Consider the following 12,274-nt stretch of genomic DNA (forward strand, 5'->3'; position numbering starts at 1 on the left):
GTATGTATACATACATATACATACATACATACACATACATACATACACATACATACATACATGCATATATATTTACATATATGTAGAAGAGAATTTTCTTTTTTTCTACGAGCATATAGCTTTCTGTGGTGTTATAGACTGTACTGTATACATTCTGTACCAGCACATTTATATGTATGTGCAGGAGTTGGTGCTTTAATAGATATGCATGACATATATTCTTGTGCGTGCAAAGAAATGTACATACATGCAGGTGTGCACATATATTCACACGTATTTGTTTTTTATTTGCTTATTTGATTTTATTATTATTATTATTTTATTATTTTTTTTTTTTTCATCTTCTTCTCCGGCTTTTTATTTTACTTTATTTTTTTTTTCTACGGTATGTTATTCCGGAAATTTATGCACACGTGCAAGGTGAATGAAAATACAGTTGACCCCATTTAAATGTATTAAAATATAGTCCCAGAACGGTTACAATTTTACTACTTTCTGTTTATTGCAGTTTTGTCACCCATAAACATGTGCGTATGAACTTCCGGGGAAATATTTGACATCAAGGGTGTCCTATTGCACATTATTTGAGCCTTTAGATATACTTACATATGCACATATTTATGCCATAGGCGTGGGGAAGTCACCAAAATAGTGATCATTCAGCAGTGATATTAAATTATTTATCATTATTATTATTATTTTATTATTTATTATCGTTATTTTATTTTTTTACTATTATTATTTTTTTTTTTTTTCAAGTTTTTATTTATTTCATTTTTTTACATGATTCGCTTTGTTTTCATATATTTCTCATGTGTTCTAATGCCCACCCGGTTTTTGTATTTAGTCCGTTTTATATGCACCTCTTGAGAATTACTTAAAAGGTGCTTTTTCATTTTTTTAAAATTTAATATGAAAACCAGTTACCTCCTGTGTTCTATACTTAACGGGACACGAGAATAATTTGAATAAATATGCATACCTGAGAATACATGTATAAGTGCTTACGATATTACGTAATATAGAAAGGCACTGCAACTAAAAGTATGTGTATATATATATATATATATATATATATATATATATATATATTTATGCATATATGAACATATAATATACACATAGGGCATAGGTGCATACAATGGTAGGTGTACAACACATATAAAAATACATTATATTCAAATCAACTGAACTAATGCAAAAAGAAAATTACTGAAGAAACTTTTACATCTACCATCGTCAGAATTCTTCATCTAACTTGGTAGGTATGTTTTTCCATTATATGATGCCTATCGTTTCACCTATGCATGAGAATTTTTTCTTTTTTTTTTTTTTTATTCTTTTATTATTTCTTTTTCTTTGATCTTACCACATTAAACATGCATAAAAACATACATGTTAAAATTTGCAGTCCTTAGTTATCATTTACACATTATTGCATCTGTATAAATATTAATATATGTGTATATATATTATGAGCATTTAATTACAGATGATGATCTGCTTTTGTTTTTGTTTTTTTTTGATTAAATTTATTAGTTATGGTGTATATCATAACTATAAATATACATGGGTACATATAGCAAGGCTCGCAACCAAATTTAGAGCCAGGAGTACCTGTACAAATATTATCATACATACCCCTATTGTTTGTATGTTTGTATGTGTGTATACAATTTATACGAATAGGAATGAACATTTTTACTTGTATAATTTGAACACGTATACAAATTCACCTATACACATGTTATACAAGCAAAGGAAATAATTAAAAAATATTTAAATGTCGTGAAAATATTGTACATATATGCGCATCTATATATATTCCTTTAATATGAAGGAATATACATCTGGTACTTTTTTTTTTTTTTTATAACTTTTTTCATTTATTTTATTTATTTATTATTATTTTTTTTTTTTAAATTCATACTAAATATTATTACTTGCCCCAGCTTCTGTTCCCTTTTGTATATAAAATTTATGTTTATTTCCACGTTTAACTAATTAAAAAAAAAATATATATATATATGTTGTATTTACGAAAAGTTCGATGAATTAATTCAAATTGTGAGTAGAAAGAAGCGGAACAACAGAATTGCATTTGCTCCATTTTTAATGAATCCATTTACATGGTACGTCGTATGCTATATTTGCATGTATAACCAAACGCTTTTAAAAAATTATTCTGTTATTTTTTTTGTATAATTCTGCTGCTCTTCAAAATTATACATTTTGATGTAAGGTTAGTTGCCGCTACAAATTGCAACCAAATGGAATTAATAACTTTTTACCCAATTCATATAGTATACCAAAAATATATATTCATATACATATATATATATATATATATACATGCATATATGATGTACTTCTATGCACAGCATAATATATTGCATTTATATAGGGTGACCACGAATAACTACATGTAAATGCACGCATCTATCCTTTTCGCCCATTTCTAATTCAGTGTATAGGGTTTACTGGTACAAATTGTGAATACTTTTAATAATATTTTTTCCTCTTTTTTTTCTTTTTTTTTTTCTTTTTTTTTTATTCTTTTTTTTTTTCTTTCTTTTTTTTTTTTTTTTTTTTTTCTATTATTAGATAAATGCATATGCAATAACTCGTCCTCAGATTATATAAAGAATTATAACCGTTTATGTAAATTAGAAAAGACCTTTATGTTCCCCCGCACCTGTGTCACGTCTTTATGTATGTATATGTTCACATATATAGGAATAATAACCTAGATGCACACCTTAACCCATATGTATATATATATATATATATACACTTAGCTATATGGATATATTTGAGCGCATGCCTTAGATTAACTGTTTCACCCGTTGTTTATATTTTATTATCCTAAGCACATGTACATATTATTTATAACTTCACATGAACAAACAATTTAAAAAATGAAACAGAATAAAAAATAACCAAAATATAGAAAATTAAGAGAGTACATTGTAATTGAAAAAAAAAAAAGAAAAAAAAAAAAATGAGAACATTAGAAAAAAAAAAAAAATATACATATATATATATATACATACACATGCATACTTAAATAATTCTATTTATGGATAGTAAAGATAAGTAGTTAAAAAATATATATATAAAATAATACCCTCCAATATATAGCAAATCTAATAGTAGTTCTTATTAGGTATAAAAATTTTGACGGTTTTGAATATATTCTATATAGTCCAGTTTAGCGGTTATATACTACTTATGTTATTCAACTCGTTTTGATTCCAGGCCCATATATAAAATATATATTTATATACGTATATGTATGTATTTTTAAAAACAGAATTAAAGCGTTGTTAGAGTAAAACACCGTATATATTACTGATGGGCAAAATCATATTAGGAGAGTATAACTGTTACATGTTTACGTGCGTAATATATTACATATACATATATACATAAATAGGTACATGCGTATATATACATTCATATATATACATACATATACATACATATATATATATATATATACTTATACATACATATAAATACATATATATATATATATACTTATAGATGCATATATTTATACATATATAGTGGGGATTGGTAGTAGGAGCATAGCTAAAGTTTGCATGTTTTTATGCTTTAAAAATAGCACCATTTTTAGGTGCACCAAAGAGGAGAAAGAGGCGTAAAAGTAGGAGGGGGAAAAAAAAAAAAAAAATAATAATAATAAAATATATTGACACTGATACCAAAAAATTAATATAGTATTTGTATCACATAATATAATAGAAGGTTATAATTATATACCGAGGTAGAAATTATTTTTGTGTTACCCGAAAAAATAAAAATTTCCATTAACCACTTTAGAGGAGCACAAGTAGGAAAAGTTAGAATCAACATAAAAAAAAAAAAAAAAAAAAGGGAAAAAAAAAAATTAATAATAATATAATAATAATATAATAATAATAATATAATAATAATAATAATAATATAATAATAATATAATAATAATATAATAATAATAATATAATAATAATATAATAATAAGAACAATCATAAGAACCCATAATAAGAACCAATAATAACGAAATAATAACAACAATAATAGTAAAAAATAAAACAAATAGATAAAAAAGTAATACTAATAACAACAAGTAGAATATTGCATAGCAACCAGATAATGACTAGCTTAATTCTGATTACTTAGGGAACCAAGAGAATTATAAGAAAATTAATTAAATTCAAAGAACCCGAATTTCTAGAACCTTTTTCTCTGGTTGTGAAAAAAGGGGAAAGAACGTCACTGAGGATGAACCACAATAAATGATTGCACAATAAATATCAATTTTTTTCCATTCATTAGTAATAATATATGTACATATATACATGCATATGTATATATATCTATATTTAAGTAGCGCAAAGAAACATATGTGATCTGAAGGTGTACACCTGTATACGTACCCCCCCCCCCCAGTATACATATAAAGGGCGACGTGTGCACCCATTTGGTTATTCATTCGTAAATACAAAAAAAAAAAAAAAAAAAAAAAAAGAGAAAAGAAAAGAAAAGAAAAGAAGAAAAAAAAAAAGAAAAAGAAAAAGAAAGATGAATAGAATGAATGAGTAATATGGTGAATGCAGCAGATAACATGAGGAATATTTGTTTTAGCTTTTTTAAGAGCTCCAATAAAAATTGTGAAGAAGAAAAAATTATTATGGGAGAAATTGAAATGGAAGAAGTAGAAGAAGTGAAAAAAGTGGCAGAAATGGCACAAGAGGAAGAAGTGGCGGAAGTGGAAGAAGCAGTAGAAGTTGGGAAATACACCAATAATGCAACATATAAGGGAAATGGTGTAGAAAAGAATATGAAAACATATCACGAATTGGATAGTAATAATTGTGTGGATGCTAACATCACAGGTGTTGCAGACAGTGATGAACATTACCAATTGGATGAGGAAAAGTTTGTTCTTAATGTGAAAGCTGGAGCTGACAGTTGTAGCAGCACAACTGCAACTCCGCCATGCGAAGGCAAATTGAACGATCAGAAATACAGTACTTATGAGGAAAACGACAGTGAAAGCATTTCCCTTTTAACTACTAGATTGTTTGAAGAAAATTATGGTGGAAGAGAAAAAAACATTCAGAAGGAGAACGAAGAAAATCACGTCGTTAAAAATGTAAACGCAGAACCGAATCTCAGCATATATGAAGACATGAATATGAACCCGTACGACAAGAAAACATATAACAACACGGATTTGTACAACCACGTGCATGCGTATAGCGACAAAGATGTATGTAACGAGAGAGATGTATATAACGAGAGAGATGTACCTAACGAGAGAGATGTACCTAACGAGAGAGATGTACCTAACGAGAGAGATGTACCTAACGTGAGAGATGTACCTAACGAGAGAGATGTACCTAACGAGAGAGATGTACCTAACGAGAGAGATGTACCTAACGAGAGAGATATGTATAATGAAACTGAGTATGTGCATACAATGAAAGTTCATATAAGCAAGAATAGGAAAGAAGATAAAAAAGTGGAGAAAGAGGAAAAGAGAGACTTGAGGGGAACGCATAGGGAAGGGGGAAAGCAAGAGGCATGTTGGTGGGTGGATCAGAGTGAATTCAATTTATACAACAATATTTCAGGAGAAGCGAAAATAGAGGAAGGGACAAATTCACAGAGGAATGTTAATAATGATTCTTTGCTAGGATGTAACCCATGCAATGAAGAAAAATGTAGCATGGGTGATGATAATTTAGGGAAAAAAGAGAGGTTGAATAATTATGAAGAAAAATTAAGTAATTCATGCCGATTTTTCATTTACACTTCGAACCCATACGATTCTGATATCAAAAAGATTAAGGAGAATTGTCTTACTATATACCAGCTTTTATATACTGGGAAAAAGAAATGGTGTTCTATTTATATTTACACAAATAATGGACCAATGTCAAATTTTAATTATCATTTATATAAAATTTTATGTAGTAAAGAAGACATATATATGTATTTCTTTTTATTAAAGAAGTTTATATTTTCCTGTTATATATACTTTAATTTAGTGAGTATAAAAATATTTTCAACATTTACAAACAAGGGTGATAATATCACTCTTTATGACTTTACCCAGATAATAAATCGAAAAGATACTTTCTTAGATGAGTCTTCTGGGGCATCTGGAACTCCTTGTAGTTACACTTCTTCTCACCTGGGAGTGGGAACACTATCTGAGTCAGTAAATCAGAAGCAACAGCAGCAGAATCAGTGGGGTGAAGCCTTTGGAAGAAGAGATTATATGGATCGATCACCATCGCAACATATGCAGTCACCTACTCTTGTAGAATATGAAACAAGGAAAAGCCCTTCCTCCAGCAGAGGGACAACAACCAGTTATAAGAGCAATAACCATTTAGCATGCACGTGGAAAAATGAGAAGGAAGAATGGAATAATGATGAATCGGAAAAATGGGAAGAAAACAGTAGAAATAGTATATACAATGTGAAGGGCGACGAAAAGAGTAAAATTGATGAAGAAGCACAGTTTTTGAATTTTTTATATGATCCTTGTAAACATTTATATGTTAATAAAGTGAATTTATGCTCGAATTATTTTCATTTTTTTAATAAGGATCATTCATCAGATATTAAAAAGAAATTACAGCTTTTTATTAGTACTCATTCACCTACTATGATTAATATCACAAAAAAATGGAATTCCTTTTACATAAACAAAAGCAAAATTTCATCTTTTGTTGAGAAATACAAAGATGTAAATTATTCATCAGTAAATAATTTAAAAAAAAATAGCACAGAAAAGTTTATAAATGAATTTGTAGAAACCTTATGTGACTTACGGGATGAAGAACAAAATGAACAATCATCCCATGATGACACAACCAGGTTAATGCTTCGTCAAAATCGTATGGATATGCATCTGAGGGGATGGAAGAGGAGGAGCATCTCTCCATTCAGTCGGTTCACAAAGAATAATAATAATAATAATAATAAAAGCTGTCAGATATCAAAACTAAGAAGGAAAGATTATACTACTAGGAAAACACATTACAGAGTTAATGAATTCGGGACAAGTGTTACTGAAACAGACAAGTCTGCCAGAAATATGATTGACAGTAGAAGAGGGGTCGAAGAGGAAAGGAGAGACAACAACGAATGCTCTCAAAATATAATTCAAAAGAGAAGCAATACCCATTTTGATAGCAGTTACGTGCAGCATTCGTTTGATGCTTCGGGTAGTAGTAACCCTGTGAGGGGTAAAAATCTTAAGGATGATGTTACGTGCGGATTGGTGGGTGAAGATAGTGTAGAGAAGTGGGAGCAACACCAACGGAAGCAGATTGGGGATCACTTCAATAAGTTTGCAGAGATGAAGCAACATGATACAACAGAAGGAAAGCAGGAGAATGGTCTCTCAGATGATATGGATAGGAAACAGAATAATAACCACCACTCACCACAGGGGCAGTGGTGTAAAGGCGTTAGGAGCAATTCAGGTTGCACTGCAGAAGTTATTGCAAAATTTTTGGGAAGCGTAAACATTAGAAGAAGTGGAATCCTCTTACGCAGATGTAGTAGTAGTAGTAGTGGTCGTGGATTCAAAGATAGTGATGTTAATTATGATAGTTGTGATAGTGATGAAGAGAATACCGAGAGTGAAGAAGAAGCAGAAGGGAGTGATGAACGTGCAGAAAGGGATGAAAAAGAAGAAGATGCTGAGGCAGAGGAGGAGATTGAGGCAAAGGGAGCACATAGTCAACACAACGTGAAAGAAGAAGGGGTACTACATAACAAAGGATTCGTGCGGAATAACATAATTTTAAATAATTTAAACATATTGATAACTGATTTAAATGAGCTACATGATTATTTAGAAAATTGCAGGGGAAGACAGGTGCAAAAGGAAGGAGAGGGTAGAGATACTAAGGGAAATGGGAGTAATAATTTCCTCATTCATGACCATCTAAAAGGATACTACTTACCCAATGGCGAATGTTCTGGGATGAAGAAAGAAAAAAACTTGTTCCTTTTGAAAGGTGAAAAAGTGAGGAGGAGGGAGGATGGAGATAATATTGGAAGAAACAATTTCAACAGAAGATTAAATGTGGATAGTAATGGAGGAGTAACAGATTTATTCAATATTGAGAATTCAAATGGAGGTAGTGTTTTCAATAAAGGAAGTATACATGTTGATCGTACACATGTTGATCGCACACATGTTGATCGCACACATGTTGATCATACACATAGTTATGGTACATGTGGTGATTACACAAATAGTGATGGCGTGAACAGTGACTGTAACAACATGCACGAAAGTGGAAAAGGAGATTTTTACAATGTTGAAATATCATCTGTAGATTTAAAGAGCTTCTGTTCCGTGTGTTGTGGAGTCCAATATGATAATTACGAGAATAATTTGAATCAAGAAAAAAATGGGAATTACAAGAAACTAGATGTATTTATGAAAGAAAGTGATTTTTTTTGTAACTGCAATAATATTAATATATTTCAAAATGAAAATGCTAACCCAAATGATGAATTCAAATTTTGTTTTAATGATGATGATATGAACAAGGAAGAATATCACATGTTAAGAAAAAATGATATTGAAAAAATGAACAGAACTATAGATGAAATTATATATATGAATCATCAACAAGGAATGGGTATGACCAACGGGGGTGATGAGTTACTTTATGAAGAAGATGAAGAAGAAGATGATGCTGAAGATGATGAGGAAGATGATGATGAGGAAGGAGGAACAATAGGAACATCAGGAAGGGGCCGAGTAGTAGCAAGAACAAGAAGAAGATCAGCAAGTATTGGTGGAGCTATGAATAGTATGGGTGTAAATGGTACAGGAAGAAGAAGAGGAAGAGTTGGAAGAATGGAACTAAAAGGTAGATATATGGGAAGAAATAAAAATAAAATATGGGGTAGTAATAATAATAGTAAAGATTTAAGCAACAAAGCAGGATCGAGTAGAGAATTACGAAATATGAGAAGAAATAAATTCAGGAAATATCTTCAACAAACAGAAAAAAGAAAAAAAAAAACAGCCATATCGTTATCATCGACACAAAATTATGAAATAAAATCACCAAGAGTTAAGAAGTTAGAAAAGTTTACAAGTGTTGATCAAGAAAATTTGCGAGAAGTTTTTGGACCCACAGGTGTTTCAGGAGTTTATTTTGAAAAAAGTAGAAGCAGTTGGACAGCTCAATACAAAGTAAGCGGTGGGAAGAGAAGAGCGAAAAGATTTTTAGTAACCAAAAATATGACTTATGAAGAAATTGAAAATGTGAAACAGCAATGCATAGCTTATAGAAAACAAATGGAAAAAGAATACATGAAGGAATTCCTAGATGAAGAAAAAAAAAGGACCCCATCTAGTGCCAGTACCACTAATGCAATTACGCATGTTTCCCTAAAAAAGAACAAGAGGAAGAGAAAGATGAAGAGTTTTTATGATAACTAGCAGCTTTGAAAAGAGGAGAAAGAGAAGAAAAGAGCATACGTGGGTTATTCATGAAGTTTTCCCCTTAGGTTGTCCCATCATGAACAGAACTTACACATATCCGTTGTTCTTATGGGGGCAACGTGTTTGGTTGTCTTGCTGTTTTGATGAGATTTCGACAATGTTTTGCTATGGTACATGACGTATTTGCATTCCACGTGAAAAACGCTTATGCATGTATAGGCAAAACTAATACTTCCCCTCCAATTCCTTCCTGGAGACCTGTTGCTAGATCCAGCCAAAACAGTACAGGACAAAAGTAACAACTCACCCTACATGTGTTTATTTTTTTTACGTAATGAATGATGTTGTGTATATATTATCTTTAACGAATATATATATATACTTTTTTATGATATGTTTCTTATGATCTTTTTTTATGATCTCTATGATTTCTTTTTTTGATCCTTTTTTATGGCCCTTTTTTTGATCCTTTTTTATGGCCCTTTTTTTGATCCTTTTTTGTGGCCCCTTTTTATGGTCCCTTTTTATGGTCCCTTTTTATGGTCCTTTTTTATGATTCCTTTTTGTGGCCCCTTTTTTTTTTTTAAACTCCAACATAATAATTGGCATTGTTTTTATGAATAGCATACCTCATACAAGCACACACTCATTTCCGTGCTAAATTTACACAATATGTGCTTATCTATTAAAGGCATTTACATTACAAGTGCATGACACGAGAATGTACATAGTATGAAGATGAAGCCAAAGGCTTGTGCATATTTTATGCACACTATATCTATATGTCTATTACCCGACTCACAGCGTTATAATATTATAACTTCTGTTGCCAATTCGAGATATCGACATGTATATGATGATTATTCGTTTCATCGTTCTAAGTGTGCAGATACCAAGTAGATCTTTTTGCACCACCAAATTTTGTACAGTCATGTTTAGTGCTATTATCCACTCACCCCAGGAGGCTTACATTGGTATTAATACTTTTAACACTACCCCACATTTCATGTTGCTCTGTCCGGGCACTATTCTGTTTCATCAATTCGTTCATTAAGAATAAACAGGGGATATGGGATTAATATAATAATTTGAGGATAAAAAAAAAAAAAAAAAAAAAAAAAGCTAGAAAAATATGCATTATCTCAATGTTTTCTACATGTGGAATTTTCTTTCATTGACTAGTGTTACTTTTTTCAGCTTGGGGTAACAAGACCCCAAAGTTTACAATTCAGTGATGCTCAACAAATTCAAAATTTTTCATATGCAGGTAGTAAAATGTCTTTATGTTTTTTGTGTATGCATCACTTTGGAGAAGTATATTTCAACAATGCGCAGAAAACGTAAATATGGATTTAAGCCATTTTGTAGAAAAAGTAAAAAAAAAAGTATCGTAATGGAAAGACAGAAAAAAAGAGAATCGGTAAATGTTATATATGCTTAAGGCACAAAAGTGCCAAAATTCTTCCTTTTATTTATTTATTTTATTTTTTTTTTCTCCCGTTTGTTCAACAAATTTAAAGCAAAACAATGTTACAAATTGTACACTTTGTAGTGGGTCGGTCTATTATGTGAAAAGCAAATCGTGCAAGTAGTCTGATATTATGATTATTTTGTCCAGCATATAATATGACAGTAAAATTGATGTCGTTTTAAAATTTGCAGTATTTATATCACATGTCGTGTGTATATACATATATATATACATACAAGCATATTATGCATATATACAACATTGTATTATTTTTTGGGAGTTGCTTTATTTTCTCAATTACGGATGTTCTTATGGTACAGATTCAGTGTGTATATATATAAGCATTTGGGCATACATGCATGCATATATATATTATACTATACATATATATATATCTGGTCAGAATATGATTTTCTCTCTATATTTGCTATCATCTCTCCGTGTGTAAAGACTTCTTCATGAAAAGAATGCATAAATATGGGTACACACATGAAAATATATTTGTGCTTAAAGAATAAAAAAAAAAAAAAAAAATATAAAAAAAAAAAAAAAAAAATATAAAAAAAATATAAAAAAATATGAATGGGATATAAAAATATAAAAAAAGTTGGAAAAAATAAATTACATTTACAATGACTGTATAACGGTTGATAAAAAAAAATTATAATATTGTAAAAGCTCATATATATATACAGCTGTTGGTTATTGCTCTTAAAGAATACACATTTTCGAAGCCCATCCATATGCGGAGATGGAAAACAAATTTCTCTAAAAATATGTAGTGAGACTCATTAAAAAAAAAAAAAAAAACATAAAACAAGTAGATATATGTATGTATATGTAATGTATTCTGCAATCTGTGAAAACCTTTACGATTTTTTTTTTTTTTTTTTTTTTTTTTTTTAAGATAAAAGCATTTGTGTGTTTACTTGTATACATATATCTTAATTTTCTTCTTATGATTTCATACGGAAGAAAAAAAAAAAAAAAAAAAAAAAAAAAAAAAAAAAGTAATGAACAGTATATATACATACACATATATAACACACAAAACACTTATTTAACAGCCATTTATATACACAGTGACAGTGTGCGCGAAAAGATCGATCATTTTGTTTGCATTAGTTTTGTTACAATGTCATTGTACATGTTTATATTTGTTATTGATTCGAAGGTTTACATATAACCTAAATGAATTAAGGGAAGGGAAAAAAAAGGAAGGGGGAAGGGGAGGAAAAAAAAGAAGAAAAAAAAATGTTTAATGTATATTTTTATTTACCTTCTTATTTCCATTTCCATTTTCTCC

The 12,274-nt window shown here is 29.8% G+C and overlaps 1 protein-coding gene across 1 annotated transcript; it reads left to right on the forward strand.

Moving 5' to 3' along the window:
* Positions 1–4,601: 4,601 nt before the first annotated feature.
* On the forward strand, positions 4,602–9,494 carry PGO_134070 (transcription factor with AP2 domain(s); the record flags this gene model as incomplete). The annotated part of the gene is made up of 1 exon (XM_028689923.1): positions 4,602–9,494. One exon carries the CDS (start codon positions 4,602–4,604, stop codon positions 9,492–9,494), a length of 4,893 nt encoding a protein of 1,630 aa, XP_028545724.1.
* Between the last annotated feature and the right edge of the window lie 2,780 nt (positions 9,495–12,274).

The sequence above is a fragment of the Plasmodium gonderi genome (genome assembly GCF_002157705.1).
Source record: "Plasmodium gonderi DNA, contig: Chr13, whole genome shotgun sequence".
NCBI lineage: Eukaryota > Apicomplexa > Aconoidasida > Haemosporida > Plasmodiidae > Plasmodium > Plasmodium gonderi.